The sequence below is a fragment of the Protobothrops mucrosquamatus genome, unplaced genomic scaffold (genome assembly GCF_001527695.2).
Source record: "Protobothrops mucrosquamatus isolate PMUCROS unplaced genomic scaffold, P.Mucros_1.0 scaffold305, whole genome shotgun sequence".
NCBI classification, from domain to species: domain Eukaryota; kingdom Metazoa; phylum Chordata; class Lepidosauria; order Squamata; family Viperidae; genus Protobothrops; species Protobothrops mucrosquamatus.
Genome location: NW_015386647.1, coordinates 182,157 through 198,950, shown reverse-complemented (window position 1 = coordinate 198,950; position 16,794 = coordinate 182,157). Strand labels below are relative to the sequence as shown.

At 40.4% G+C, this 16,794-nt stretch overlaps 1 protein-coding gene across 1 annotated transcript in view; it reads right to left on the bottom strand.

Annotated features, from left to right (window-relative positions):
• HID1 (HID1 domain containing) overlaps window positions 1-6,646 on the bottom strand; it is a 44,725-nt gene extending 38,079 nt beyond the window's left edge. The window contains exon 1 of the mRNA XM_015815050.1: window positions 6,581-6,646. Coding sequence (XP_015670536.1) covers window positions 6,581-6,646 — 66 coding nt within the window. The remainder of the gene's footprint in view (window positions 1-6,580) is intronic.
• Between the last annotated feature and the right edge of the window lie 10,148 nt (window positions 6,647-16,794).

The window sequence follows — 16,794 nt, the reverse complement described above, 5'->3', positions numbered from 1 at the left end:
GAAACAGGATACATCTGTGAAAAGAAGAGAAAAAGGAGCTTCCTTTTTAAACAGGAAAGCAGGCTGTCCCAGTGCTGGATTTTCAGATCATGGGAAAATAAAAATAAGATAAAGAACATACTTTAGTTTGAATGTTGAAGTTCTGAGTTCAAATCCTTGCCAAGACAATTCAGTTCAATACATACTATTTTTCACAAATTGTCAGAAGTTATAATGCAGTTATATATATATATAACAGTTACGGTATATATGATTTGTTTTGGTTTAGCACAATCTGCAAAACCAGCCAATTACAAATCATTGTTAAGCTAAACCTAACCTTAAATAATAACATTATTTTGTGGCCTTTCATATGCAATTATGGGCTTCAGAATAGTTTAGGGACCTTTTAAAATAATGCTTTTCAAATTAACTAGTTTTATTATGACAAAAACAATAATCCAGCAATAAAAAAATTTAAGTATCCATACAAATATACATTGTATCAAACAAAACCGTGTTATGTATTCACAAATTCAATAATGTTTGTAAGACTAGACTAAAGCAAGTTTAGGTTTGCAGTCAGGTATTTTCAAAATAATTGTTTATTTTAGGAGGCGAGGTTACACAAAAGGCAAATAGGGTGTGTACATATGTAAACAGACTATTATATCCAGTGGCTCACATCTGTCAGCCAGTGTGAGAGCAGGAAAGCATAATTTGATTTTTATTTCAGCCAAACAGTTAAGGACAACAATGTCAAATTTATTATTTTTAATTAGTTGCATAATCGGATTTCACAAAATATTCCTAATTTGGAAACTAAATAATAACATACAGACTAAATACAAAATTATAATTAAACTAAATATAATTAAATATCATCACTAAATACCAGAAAGATCTAAAGCTCCCTATCATAAAGTAAATTACATCTGGAAACTGAGGCAAAAATCCTTTAAGAGAAGACTCCAAAACAAGTATTCCTCCAAGACTGAAGTGCCATCAAAGTCATTGCTGAATTACCGGTACATGGAATATAATTATATGGAATATTACAGAAGGTAATAACCAAACTAATGGACAGAAAAGAAACAAAACTTTTGAGTAAGTCTACTCCTAAGTAAAGTCCTGTTCACAAGCAAAAATGGAGATCTATTGATGTTCTTTAATAAAGTTAATTAGCTTAATAAGCTACCTGTTCCTAGCTAGACCTGAACCTTGGATTTGGCTTGCGTTTGGCTCCTGTTGACCAGGGAAAGTTTTAGCCTAAATCATAAAGCTGCATTTTCATATATCAACTCACTTGCACTGATACTCTATGAAGGAAATGCCCTTTCTTTATAATTAAATTCAGACAATGTAGCCCGGTTCTGTGTCAGAGCTATGATCTAATGTAAACAATTGATGCTGAGCCTTATCTAATTCAATATATTTTACCCTAGTTTCCATCCTTCCCACCTCCTTTTTTCCCTTTTAAATAAAAAAAAAAATACCAATCTATGTTTTATTTTGCTATTTTTTTGTTGTAGTTGGTTGGATCATAACTGTCATAATTTCAACAAATCCTAAGAGAGTTTCAGCAAGTATTAGACTCAATATAAGTTAGCACAGCTTTAGTGTTCCACAAATCCCAGTACTTATGTCTTTTATTGCACAGTTATCTATTTTAATTATATGTAGCATTTAGACCAGGGGTGTCAAACTCAATTTCATTGAGGGCCGCATCAGCATTGCGGTTGCCCTTGGGGAACCAGGTGGGTGTGGCCAGGGTGGATGCGACCTACTGGGTGGGCGTGGATGGAGTGGGTGTGGCCTACTGGGTGGGCGTGGCCAGCTCTACATCGTTCGCATCAAGGGTGCCTGTGGGGGCCTGGGCAGGAGTGGGACAGATCTGAGGGTCTCTGGCAGAAGGGGGTAAGACCAGGGCAAGTGCCAAGGCATGGTCCATTTCTTCATTCCTCACAAAGGGTGACACCTCCCCAGCATGCACCCAGGGGGCGGGGCCAACGCAGCAGGGGCTGGTTCCTCGCTGTTTCTGGACGGCCTTGTGGAGCTAAGACTGAATGTGTTTCAGCATAGATGGCCAGCACAAAATTGTACATTGGCTCCCGGCCGGCCTGGGCCAGGGCCAAGGCAGTGGGGGCCGTTCCCTCACTGTTTCCAGGATAGCTTCACGGGCCACATGAAACCACTTCGCGGGCCGCATCCGGCCCCCGGGCCTTGTGTTTGACATGTCTGATTTAGACTGATTGTTTAATTGTTTGCAGTTTTATAGGTCACAACCAGATTTTAATCCCTGTACTTCATTAATTTTAAGTTAATAATTTTACTTTTACTTTATTTTATTCTATTATTTTTCTTAATTTCTACTTTAGAATGACTTAGGTCAGTGGTGGTGAACCTATGGCACGGGTGCCAGAGGCGGCACTCAGAGCCCTCTCTGTGGGCACGCGTGCTGTTGCCCCAGTCCTAGGCCTTCATCTGGGTTTTATAAAACCTTTTCGCTTTAGGCCTCTGCCGTGTGCAAAAAAAAAAAAAAAAAAGGTTCAATCAATCAGTCAATTTCAACTTCTTGTGGGGAAAAAAAATGATCTTGCAAAGTTGGAATTGATTGATTGAACTTTTTAGTCCCACCCAGTCTGCCATTACCACCGCATCCATGCCCACCCAATGGGCCACACCCACCCAATGGGCCACACCCACCCAATGGCCACACCCACCTGGCACCCGACGATGCATAAATGGGTTTTGGGTTGCAGTTTGAGCACTCGGTCTCTAAAAGGTTCGCCATCACTGACTTAGGTAAACAGTTTTATGCAAAATATTACAATTTTGCATACAATACAAAATAAACAATTAAATGAAATCAATTGAAATGATAATTAAATACCACTTAGTCTTATATATCACTTCACAGTGCTTTACAGCCCTCTCTAAGCAGTTTACAGAGTCCGCATATTGCCCCCAACAATCTGGGTCTTCATTTTACCAACCTCGGAAGGACAGATGGCTGAGTAAATCTTGAGCCAATGAGAATCGAACTGACAAACTGCAGGCAACAGGCAGTCAGCAGAATTAGCCTGTGGTACTGCATTCTAACCACTGTGTGGTTCATAAGTTTAGTGCTGTATCTTATCAGAGATCTTTCGGTGACCAGCTCAAACAAAAATCTGCTAGGAGTGCCTTTCAAGTGTGTACATATAGGTATTCTACTGCCTTTCTACCCACTTTTCCTCATAGCAGTCTTCCCACCATTTTCCATACTTGTTCACTTCAAAATCAGCAAACTACTTCAAGTTCTTTTTTAAAGTCAGCAAACACAATCATGGATTATGTTAAAAATTTTAAAATAAAGTTTACAGCACGGTTGCAATTTCGTATTTACTAACCCATGGTAAGTTTAACTGAACTAAGTAGGTTGCTCTTTTGGCCAGACTTGCCTACAATTATTTTTCACCTTTTACCATTTGGAGATACATAATACAAATAATATATTAGCATGAGTAAAAAAAAACAGACAAAACCTTTCTATCCTTATTTATATTCCACCTCTCATTCAGGAGTCAACGTGGCACATATTTTACACTCCCTATTTTTTCCCACAGCAGTCCTCTGAGGTAGATTGGATTGAGACAATGTGACATTCCCACAGAGCTCAAATTAACTTCCATGGCTGAGGATGGACTACAACCCGAATTTCTCCATTCCTAGACTAACGTTTTCAGTGCTCCACACGTTGGCTCTAACATTACATTATTAACTTCTATTTTTCTGTTCTCTTGCCTCTCCACTCTTTGTTCAAACTCCAAGATATTTAACAAATATGTAACAGAAGCAAAGAATTATGAGGGTTTCAGGATCCTTTACTGGGTTTTAGTTATATATTACTCTGTTTTGCTAATATTACAAGTTCTGCCTGTGCATCTATTTTATTATGTATATTTATTCATTTTTTACTCTATAGGTAATCCTCAACTTACAACCATTTGTTTAGCAACTGTTTGGAGTTATAACAGCACTGAAAAAATGATTTACAACCAGTTCTCCCACTTACGACCATCACAGTATCCCTATGTTCTCATGATCAAAATTTGGGCACTCAGCAACCTGACTATATTTATGATGGCTGCAGCCTCCCGGGGTCATGTGACCACCATTTGTGACCTTCCCAATGGCTTCCGATAAGCAAACTCAATAAGGAAAGCCAGATTTGTTTAATGACTGCTTGATTCACTCAGCTGTAACGTGATTAAGTGATTCACTTAACAACAGTGGCAAAAAAGGTCATAAAATTGGCCATCACTTAAGCCTTGCTTAGCAATAGAAATTCTGATCCCAATTGTGGTCGTAAGTCAAGGACTACTTATATAGCTACCACAAAGTTCTTTCAAAAGAAAGGTATTCAGTAGGGGTCTTCAAACTTGGCCCTTTTATGACTTGTGTACTTCAACTCCCAGAATTCCTCAGCCAACGTGCTGGCTGAGGAATTCTGGGAGTTGAAGTCCACAAGTCATAAAAGGACCAAGTTTGAAGACTTCTGGTATTGTGTTTTCAGCTACAAGTAAGTTTTTCCCAATTAGAGTCTTATTGAGGAAAATAGATTTAACAGCACTATGGAAACTGCTTTAATTTCCCTCATCTGTTGCCCAAGGCAAGCCCAAGTTTAAAAATACATGGACCTCTGTAAAAGTCAAGGCAGACGTTAAATGCTTCTGGAAAACACAACTTGTTCTATGAGATTGCAAGCATTACTTATCGCTTTTGCAACTGTTCTTAAACATAGTGAAATGTGATCTGAAAAAAAAAATTAGGTAAGAAGTGACCTGGCATCAGGTGCACAGGAGAAAGCAAAAAAAAAAAAAAAAAAATTATGATCAACCAGTTTCCTTAAGGAAAGGATATTCTTTTGTTGCTATTGTATTGTGTTCTGTTCATTGGTAAAACACTATTTAAATACTGCCCACAAATTTAAGACAGAGTTACTCCAGTGCAAAGAAATTAAAATCAACGTTTTGAAATTAATAACACAGTATCTCTGCATTACTTTACTATAACTGCCTCTCAGAATGGTAGCTAAATTTAAGCATTTGGAAATTGTAGAGAATTACTTGTATTTTGAACCAAGAGTACCACAAGGTTGTTCTATAATATGTTCCAGATTCACGTTTCAAATTGGAACTAGATTTTTTTTTAAGGGATCACTTCTCTTTCCTCAAATACAAAGTAAAGGCCTTTCATTAGCAATCAGCACTAGGCTTTCCAACCTGCTTCTAGTGCGTGGGATGTTTCTGAAGTTGTAACAGCTGTTGTACTTGCCAGGATTGTACTCAGTGACTCTTGCCTATAGGCTACTAGTTATTGAGATTTTTTCTCCCTGATAATACCTTTGTGCACCTGACATCAGCCTGAGGCCCTAAGCAATTTTTATTTTCCAAGCTTCCAGGAAAAAAAATAGAAATTATTAGATTGTTAAGAATAATAGAGCTCAAGGCAGCTTACATGGGAATGTCATGTCATTAATGCAGGGGTGTCAAACTGCCCGCCCGTGGGCCGGATGCATCATAACAAAACTGTGCCCACCCCACTGCCAGCAATGGAAAAAAGTCATGATACGTCAGGACACATCACGTGACATTGCGAGTTTAACACCCCTGCATTAATGTATCCCCGATGAGAACAACCCTATGGGGTAGATTAGGCTGAGACATAGCAACTGACCTAAAATCAACCAGTAAGTTTCTCTGGCTGAGGTGACTTGAACCTGGGTTTCCCCAGTTCTAGAACATTTTAACCACTTTTCCACTCTCTGAAAGATCCAACATGGTCAAACAGCTCAACAAGATATATATGAATAAATAAACTAGAAGTCACCAACACAGTTCCATGATTCAGAGAGAGGTGAAGACTTGAGCTTCGTTTCTACCCATGTTGTGATTGTTATTGTGGTGAATACTGTGGCTTTTTATCAATTGCACAGCATTACTAAAAGGCTATCTTTCCGATTTTCACACGGCTGTTTTCCTTGCATCTTATCTAACCGGTTCTCCAGCTATATATAGTCAGATGGATACTGTTCTTAGGCCTAAATCCTGAAAGCTCTGAATGAAAGCCAGCTTGCTTAAGGTCTGAACTTCAGGAGAAGCATAACCGGTGGAGGGCTACACCGATTTGTGGGGGGTGCCACGTGAAGCAGGTAGCAAACTGAAAGCCTGCGGAGTCGCGACGCTGCAGGCAAAGGGCTGGCAACCCAACCCTGGCTGTGGATGCCCATGCCCGTCAAGGATTAGCCATCTCTCGTGAACCAAAGAAACAGGGTTTCTGAACCATCGCCAGCCAGCTCTTCTCCAATCGAATTGTTACGTGTCCCCGAACCCGACACCCCAGGGCGGCGGCGAAAGAGATCCTGTTGCGACCCCGCAGCCGAAAGTGCTCCCCGCCGACGCCACCCCGCGGCTTGCTTCTGGTAAAATGTCCTGACCGACCAGCCCCAGCCCTCCTCCAAAGCCCCCCTCGAAAGGCCTTTCCCCGTCCCCACCTGCCCCGGACGCCTCTGCTGTAAAGCAATGAGATGGGCCGAGCTGTTTCGCAAGCCGCTCACCTGAGTCTTCGTGGTGAGCTGGATGACCGCCTTCCTGAAGTTGAGCTTGGAGTCGGCGTTACCCATCCTCCCGCAACCAGGATCCCGGTCCGCTTCCCTGCTCCCCGCCTTGCTCGCTCGCTCGCTCGCCGGCGGTCGCTCACTGCGGCGGTGCCCTCCTCTTCCTCCTCTGCCGCCGCCCGTCCCGCTAATCTCCCTCGTCCTCGCCCCCTCTGCCGGACGCGGTGGGCTCCATCAGCGCCGCTCCGTCCACCTGCTCCCTGCAGGCTAAGCTGGTCTCCTCCCGCTTGTCAAAGGCAGCTGAGGCTATTCCCGGCGCTGAGCCCGCCTTTCCTGAGCGTCAGAGGCGCGGCTCCGCCTCGCTTTCGCTCAGTTACACGGCAGCCGTCTCCTTCCCTCGGCCCGGCTTCAGCCAGCGGCCGGCTGGTTCCTCCTTGGTGGCTCGCCAGTGTCGCTGAGTCGAGCGCCGTTTCTCCACCTTCCCCGCCGGCGAAGGCGTCTCTTCGTCTGCCAACGCCGGACGGCCGCCTCGTCCGAATCCGGCCCCCACCCGTCATTGATTCGGCCTGTCGCTTTTCCCCCTCGCTGCCTGCCTCTCCGGGGCTCCAGATAGTCGGAAATCCGTGTTTAAAGCGAGTCAGCTTAGGTCGGCCTGAGGGGAAATGCAGTTCTACACAAGGTCCCTTCTTCCCCACATTTTTCTTGGCTGCTTGCCCTTGAAATAGACCCTTAGGTATTTCCTCCTTTTAGGCACACTTGTTTTGTACCTTTAATCATGCCCATTCATTGAGGTGTCATACCCCATCTCTTGCCCTTCTCTCCTCCCATTCTTCACAGCCCATCAACCTGAGAGGTAGGTGGACCTGGGCTGAGAGAAAGCAATAACCCCAAAAGTGATCTTGCAGTGCTGGAGGTGGCTTTGAACCCAGTTCTCTGCAGGGCCAGTCCAAACCTATTTACCTTGGATTTTTTTTTTTTAATTGAAGATACCTTTCTATTCACTCTGACTTCATAAAGTTTATCCAGAGTTGGTCAATAATAGGGCCTCAGTAATTTACATGCGAGTCTCTCGCATACAAACGAGCATATTTTTTGTGTGTATTTGACAATAACAATACTGTGTGGCAATAAAGTAACTCAGTTTGCCTGCCTTAATTACGTTCAAAATTTGCCATGGAAGACAGCTTCCCCACTGTACCTCAGTGGAAGCTAAGTCTGTAAAATGATCCCTCACTTCCTTTCATTAGCCTCTCCTTGACATGATTTATTTATTGCTTCATGCTTTCTCCCTTCCTCCCAGCAGCACAATATTCAATGAGGACACTTTAAAACCTTGTTCTCCTTTATAATTCATTCTCCATGTGCTTACGCATAATCTGAATTGTTGACATGAAGTTATGTTTTTCCCCTTTTAAATGTTTAAATGCTAATTATTAAAGGTCATATCTTTAAGTGTAAACATATACTAGCAACTTGATTGCAGTTTTAATTACCTTAACTGAAGGAAGTGCCATCAATGGGACTTTCTTTTGCATGTATGTACATATGTATGTATATGTGTGTGTGTGTGGTCCTACTGAAGGATATCAAATTAAATATGGTAATTTATAACTTGCTTTTTCTCTACAAAAGTACTAAAAGTGGCTAATAATATGCAATTAAATTAACAATGTTAAATATTAAAACTCATCAATTAAAAATCTCATTTAATAAAATCACATTAACCAGAAATGAATGGCAGCCCTTCCCAATTTGAAATATATATTAGTAATAAGTTAGCCAAGCAAGACACTGAAATCTATATAAATAAAAATGTAAATGTTCATTTGTTCAAAATCTTAAATCTCCGAAAGTTCTTCACCGATTGCTTTGAAATTTTGACACAAGGTTGCATTCGAATATGTGCGTGTTTTTATATACCTACTATTATGTAGATGTCACACCTGTGACAGGTAAAAACATGCTTTAGAATTGTGCGGTTTAGATCTAGACACGGATTGCTTCTCACATGGACAATTATATGTTGCGTGTTCTAGAGTCGGCAAACCAGACAATCTCTATATCTGTACAGACAATGGAACAACAAAAAATATTGTATACCCACAAGCATTGTGAAATTAAACATATTACAAACGTGCGCTTTCTCTTGTCTTTCTTTTCCATTTAACCAGACTGAGCCACAGCAACGCGTGGCCGGGTACAGCTAGTCTTGAATAAAAATTGGTACAAGAAAGACTATAGGAATAGAGTTAGCCTTAGCTTTCTTGATGGCGACTTTAGCTTTCTTAGTTTTTGGCTTTTAGTGTAATGAGGAAAAAAACTACCCATCTATGAAGATGGGCCAATATGCACCTGGATCTTGCCTATGTAACAGTTATTAGCCACTTTATCAGTATGAAAATTCTTTCTTACATTGGCACTGAGAGTATGTACTCTATCGTTGTCAGACAACTGTAGGTACCCAAGAGAATTTACTACTTTCCTGCCTCAGTCAAGCCAACTTCCACTGGCTTGACTGAGGAGGCCTGAAAGGGATAAGATAGAGCAGCGGTTCTCAACCTATGGGTCACGACCCCATTTGGGGTCGATCGACCATTTCACGGGGGTCACCAAGCAAGGCTGTCCGCCATTTTTTTTCCCTTTTCCGGTGGGTGCCTTACCTACCTTGGACTGGGCCAGTTGGTGGTTGGCCTGCTCTGTCTCTGCCGCTTGCCAGCTACGCCTCGGCCGGCGCAGGGGGCGGAACCACGCATGCGCGGCGCTCCCGGGCAGGGAGTCCTTGACTTACGACCGGTTGGGTAGTCCTCGACTTACGACCGGTTTAGTCCTCGACTTACGACCGGTTTAGTCCTCGACGTACGACCGGTTTAGTCCTCGACTTACGACCGGTTGGGGGTCGCGGCATTAAAAAGGTTGAGAACCACTGAGATAGAGGCTGGAGAAGGGAACAGAGTGAAGGTTGAGGCTGGAACCAATGGTTCACCAAGCAGAGATGGCCATTTGTGTTAAGCATGTAATAACCGCTCTGCTTCAGAACCAGGTACAATGCCAAGAATCCATTAATTCATGGGAATAAGAGAAAAAAAATACTATGTTTAAAACACATGGGTATATTTCTCATCATTACACTTGTAATCATCTATTTTGTGTAATTTTATTCTTGTCTTTATTATTTAACAATAAAGATTTTAATCTAGCCTAGAATTGTCTTTTTAGATTAAACTAAGCCATGAAGTATCTGATCTGTGATTTATTACTGAGCCAGCAAAGTTAATTTAATTTAAAATTTAACTTGGTTAAATTATGTTTGGCACAATTTTTAAGTAATGTTGAAGTTGAATGCAAGGTTTTGAGGGCACATGTGCCTCTTGGCTATCAGTTATACACCTCTATCCTAGACCTTATAGAATTGGATTACTTATTCTCATATATATATTTTCTTTTTTTCTTCGTCTTTGCTTTTGTCCTTCATTGTAATTCTTAAAATAAAATCTCAGCTACATCCTCCAGCAGTACTATATTTTATTAAATGCCTCATATTGAAATAATGAGATTATCCAGAACAATCAAAAAGCTTTTTATCTGATACCAAATATTTCTGCATTGTATTGAAGCGGCATTTGAATAAAGGTACTTTTAATACTTTCAAACACTCCCACAGACTAGGTATAGATATAATGTAGGACCAAATTTGAAATGCAAATTTTATGTATTAAAGGAAAGCAAACCATGGTCTCATGAGTGAAAAAAATCTTGTCAATGAAAATAGACACAAAATTTGGAAAATTTGGGGAATATTTGGTCTATTTGACATAATAAGATTTTGGATGCATGAATAAGTCTACCTGCATACCTCTCAGGATTAAAGCTGTTTAGCCTACTTTGAGTTAGTTACGCCCTATCCCCATTCACAGTAGTACTATCATGCCTGAACCCAAACTTTCTCCTTACTCATACAATGTTTTCCTCATTTCACTCCCAACCCATGAATGAAGCAGCCTACAGCTATCCTTAGTCTTTCTCCCATTATGCCAAAATATTATTCCATAGCAAGTGCAAGGTGTGAAAAAAACTTTTATGCTTTATAGCACAAGCTGTTATCTTGGAGATGAAGTTAAATTATATATTTCACATATGTTCAGAGGCATATTTTGGGAGTTTTAGGAACCATGGATGTTCCCTTCTGGTCACTAGCTAGCCTCTGTTGCATCCAATATTTTTTCCAATAATTTTCTTGCAATATTTGCCATCTCTTTGGCAACTTGGTGGTGTTTTTTTTGTTCCTTTTGTCTTCTCCAAAAGCACAGGACAATGAACAATACCTAATTTATAAATATATCTTAATTGTTTTACAACCTTTTTCTATTTTCAACTACAACCAATATTCAATTCAAAAAAATATTGGAAAAAAATATTGGCTAGCTATTGACCAGAAGGGAATGAGCACATCCATGGTTCTCCAAACTCCCAAAACTCAGTTCTGGAAATTCACCAAGTTACTCTTATGCTAGTTAATCTGTCTCAGTCTAACCAATACAGGTAGGTCTCAATGTACGACCACAATTGAGCCCAAAATTTATGTTGTTAAATGAGACATTTTTAAGCGCGTTTTGCCCCATTTTATGACTTTTCTTGCCACAGTTGTTATGTGAACCACTGCAGTTCATAAATCAACAATCTGGTTGTTAAGTGAATCTGGCTTCCCCATTGACTTTGCTTATGAGAAAGTTGCAAAAGGGGATCACATGACCTTGGGTCACAGCAATGGTCACAAATACGAAACAGTTGCCAAGCATCTGAATTTTGATTACATGATCATGGGGATGCTGCCAAGGCTGTAACTGTGAAAAATAGCAGTAAACCGCATTTTTTAGTGCTGTTGTAACTTTGAACAGTCACTAAATGAACTCTTGTAAGTCGAGGATTACCTCCATTGCAGGTGGCTGTTGAGATTATAAAATGAAGGAAGATCCTATGAATGCTGCTCTTGGAAGAGAATAATAATAAGTCACAAATCATGAGAAGTGGATCCGGTCTTCAAGGACAAAAAAAAACAAACCCCAAAAATCATTTGACAGAAGAATGAAGAAGTAGAACAAATTAGTTTGATGTTAGAACAGTTAGAGGCATCATTCTGCAATCACAGTTTACCTGAAAGTAACCAAGACCTTCCATTTGTAATTTATTGCTGATTTTTTTCTTTCCACAAAAATCCCTTTAAATAGAAAAAGACAGAAGATTTGCACAATGCCTTCTGTCTGATGGTGCTAGGATCCAGATTCAGTCACAGCTTTGTTCCATACAGTATTAACCTTGTGAACTCTAAAGCTTCCTCCTTCCGTTATGTATTCAAGATGGACAGTGAATAATATTTATATGTTACTTATATGCAAAGGTGTAGGTCTATACATATGTTGTATATAGTATGTTTTAAATGTGTTATATATGTGTACACTTTGAGAGGAAGCAACTGAATGTCATTTTTAATGTGTGCCATTGTGCCCACAGGAAAAAATGACAGTAAAGGTTATCTATCTATCCATCTATCTATCCATCTATCTATTCATCTATCTATCTACCTACCTACCTACTTACCTATGTATCTATTTATCTATTCTCTGCCTAGCTCAGGCCAAACTAGGCTTTCCCATGCCACAAAAGATGCCATTGTTCTTGTGGCTTGTAATAAGTAAAGGACAGAAAATTCCTTCCAGTTACACTTCAGGTTAGCTAATAAGAGGGCCGGGTTTTGTTGTTTTTTGGCATCTTTGGAAAAAAATCCTCACAAGCAAAAAAAAAACCAAAACCAAAAAAACTTCAGTAATAAAAGGTGGTGAAAAAATACGTTGCTCTTCTTGTTAGGGTCATTTATGTATGGAGAAATAGAACCAGGACCCAGACTAAGACTTAGCTTTTGCTAAATTTCAAGAAGGTATGAGATTAAAAGCCAGGATATAAGGTTCCCAATTAGGAACACTTTCAAGCCAAATATTTGCGTATTTGGTTTAGAGGTAGGTGCTTGGCACAAATATGAGGCCAAATCTCTGGGGCTAATTCTGCTCATCCTTATAATAACCCTCTATTTCCATTTTTTTTTAGAAGGGAAGCAAAGGCACGGCAGCGTAGTTTTGCTGACCTGGGCCCATAGCTTGCGTTTAGATTTCTAAAAGAAACGGGAGTTCCTCCGGAAAATGAAACTCTCTAGCCCCACATATGGTACTCGCAACAACGACGCTCTTTTGTGTGGATGGAAAAAAACACAAAAAAAGTAAGCCGCTCACGCTGGGGCCACCGACAAATACGACCCACCCATCTTATGTGTTTACTCTGTGCCATCTGTTATTTGTCTTTCGACTGTAAAAAGAAAAAAGGCCCTTCTAATTTAGCCATTAGAAAACCATAGGGGCTGTTTTCCAGTCGGACGGTTCTTTTAACGCGGCAAGAGCAATAGTGAAGATTTCCCCAGGGAATAACAATGGCGAATAATCCCACCAGCAAGCGGTCCCAGCCGATCTCTGGAATGGCACCGCTCGCTCTTTCTTAGACACGCGTCCTGTGCGCGTGTAAAAGCAAAATTCAACGAGTGAGTAAACGTCCCCCGGAGGAAAACGCTCCCCGCCTGGCACCGTTAGGGACTCCGCCCTTGCTCTCCAGATCCTGCCGGAATGCAAGCCAAAAACCCGCCTAGTAGCTAAAATGCGTCTAGAATTCCTCCGATGAAAGAACGAGAGCGGGGGGGGGGGAGAGAAAAAGACAAGGAGGGGGGTCTATCGTCCTCCTTTCCCGCCTCCTTCCCGCTCCCCTCCTGCTTCCACGTCTTTGGCATGGATTTTCTTGCAGCAGTTCCGTGCTAGAGGTCTCCACCGAGCTGTATAAGTCGGAACTGGCTGCAAAGGAAGCTTGCTCTTTCTTTTGTGCATCACCCAGTGAACTCGCTGCAAGAACCCTGCAGCATTCAGGTCCGGATTTCCATCCGTAACAAAGAGGCAGCACCTGTCTTCCTTCTTTTTCAGAAAGCGCGGAGGGCCGAGAAAGGAGGACGAAATCCGCGCGCCGCCTCCCTGCTCTCTCTCTCCCCCTTTCTCCTTGGCCGAAAGCAGACGAAAAGAGGCGGAAGGTGATGCAGACAGAGGAGAAAAATCTTGGAGCTTGAGGGCACCTCTGCAGCAGCACTGATTACAATTGAGCATCTGCAAAGCCATTGTTTCGGCCTGAGGAATCCCGGGATCTGCCCCGGCGGTTCGTCTGCGCCGAGTCCCGCCTTGAAGTCTGGCGACCGATCGCTTTCTGCCCCCACCGGCGTCGGCCTCTTGGAAAAGCATCCCCTTGGTCTCCTCCACCCTCCGTCCTCCTCCCACCCCTCGATTCTCTCTCACTCTGCGGGAGTGTACAGTATTATCTTTTGGGAGGTCAGCCTTTCTTTTGCTCGCAGCTCAATTTTGGATGTTTGCGGAGTAGAGTTCATGCTAAGCGCCGACAGGATGGATGAGTTTCAGAGTGAGGAGGAGGAACCGTGGTATGACCAGCAAGACTTGGAACAAGGTAAGGAAATGTAAAAACACGAGCACCCCAACGAGGGTTGCACTTCACACAGGGGACGGCCTGAGTCATGACCTAGCAGGTCCGGACAAGAGCAGAAGGAAGCTAGATTTAAAAAAAGCTTATCATCTCTTTTTCTGGAAGCCCTCTTTTGCAGCATCTCACGGGGAGTTTAAAGTCACCAGCTTGCACGTGTAGCCGTTCACAGTGTGCCCTGGGGACAATTTCAAATTAAAATGCCTCTGTAGACCCAGAGGAAGATTTGCTTTGCACTTGTTAGTCTGTTAGGCTAAAACTGGCTTAGATTTCTAGGGCTCATAGAGTTTATCCCCTGCAGAAACTCTTAAAACACTTGGGTGGTTTATGTCCAATTAGCTTACTCATCCTGCTAAATTTACTTAGTTTCAGTGGCGTCAATTGTAGACGGTTGTAAATCAGAGATATCTAACCAAGAATAATCCGATTTTCAATTGCAAATAATCCCAACAGTATATGAGCCAACATTTTAAAAAGAGATAATTTGTAAAACGCAGCAAAATGTTACATTGTGTGCTTCCAACAGTGTTTTTCAATGAGTCACAGCAAATTCTGCACATCATTTTGCTGAGACATAAAAGTTTCCCAATTTGGGGTACGTCACATGGAATTTGAAAATTAATAAGTATTTAGGCTTTAACTTTTTGCAGCATTACTAAATTCTGGCTTGGCATTTATCTAATTCATATTAGATATTATTATTATGGTTGGATGCATACTCAGCCAGATGTTTAAACTGTTTGGCATTTTTATCGACCTATCTAGTCCTTAAGGGCTTGGGATAGGCAGATGTTGTTTGACAGTAATAAAAGTATCATCTTAGTATTATTATTATTATTACATTTCCTAGAGGACTCTTTAGGAAAAAAATCTTTAAAATATTGATAAGAAATTAAATGCATTTTTAATCAAGTGCTGTATGCTGCCCAGAGTAACTTTCATGTGAGATGGACATCTATACAAATTAAATAAACAAACAAACAAACTGGTTTAACTTTGTATTAATTGCTGATAAGTTGTCTTTATTATAGAGAAAGGTCATAGTTTAGGACTTTTGCATCACACTAATTTAAGCATATCCTAAACTTTTCTACCAAAACACTGAAACTTAAATATACTCCGATTATGATCTTATTAAAGGATTATCATTTGTTCCATGTTGTTTGCATACATTCGAGATCCTAAAAGGAAAGATAAAATTTTATTCTCCAAGAAACTTGATTAAGGTAAGAATACATGGATATATATATATAGATATATATGCAGGTTGGTCTGTTTCTTGAGCCAGCAACAGTAAATCTGTTCTACAACAGTAAGACCACCAAGGATTTTGCTTGATGACGATGAATGGAAACTTTTGCAGTACCATGCTCTAATAATTCTGCATTATACTTTGAATGAGAAGTAAGATTGTGTTTGTATGGTACTATTTGGACAGTTAGCGCATCTTTAAATGTCAAAGTTAATATGTACTGAGCTATAGCTAAAGTGGTTTAAGATGGGAATATGCTAACTGCAGCCTTAGTGCAAGGTCAGATACACAGGTTTATACTATATCTTGCAGGAGTATCATGGCAGCACATCAGGTTGATAAACTGTAAAAATTAATGACAAACAGGTTTCAAAAAAGTGTTAATAGTAAGTACTAGAAATACAAATAAGTTCCTTAAAGTCAGTCTCAGTTCTTGGTGACTTCATGGAAATGTTCATAAACACTATTGAAAACAACATGGAAGTATTTTACAAACAGTTTTTTCCCAGGATTTTCATTTTATGGTCTAATCTACAGGCTTGATATGTTCCAATGGTCTGCTAAGCAACTGTGAGGCAGGAACAATTTTGCATAACTTTTTGATATCAGCCAAGGAACCAATGCAGAAAAACTGTTGGGATTACATGGTATCATTGCATGATGCACAAAGCTTTCATGTATTAAGACTGTTGTACTTCATGGAGCTGCATTGAACCTAGCTAAGACTCTGAAACATTGATACTCATTGTAGTGTTGTCATTTTTGGTGGGGAGGTGTGGAGATTGGTATGATGCAATATGGCTATTAGATATGTAGTATAAAGGGAGTCTAGATGCTTTCTTCAGGAAGGAAAAGCAAAATTTGGCAGGTTCTCTGCTCTTCAGATTAAATGCTTTCACTGCTAAAAGCAAAAAACTTTAAGAACAATGGTTGTTTTGTGAATTCATCTGTGAAGGATATATTACTGCTGCTTTCCTAGTTCAGTTAATGATTTGTAGAATATAAATGCTTTCCATAAGTAACAGTATTTTAATTAGAAGCTAACCTAAAGGGCTACATATACTAACCACCCCTTATTGTAGTGAATTATATCTGGTGCCAAAAGTATATAATATTTACAGTATGACACTTGTTTGCATTTTCTTTGTTTCTTAAACTACTGTAGTTTGAATATTCTTATGATTGTCCCAATTTATTTATTTATTTATTTATATTTAAACTTCTATGCCGCCCTTCTCCCCAGAGGGACTCAGGGCGGCTCACAGCATGTTAAAAAACAACACAAAAAAACATTTCCCCTATAAAACCAATTAAAAAGCAAATATATTAATAGCTGTGTCATATTTAAAATCTTTGAAAATTTTTAAAAATTATTCCCTATTTAAAA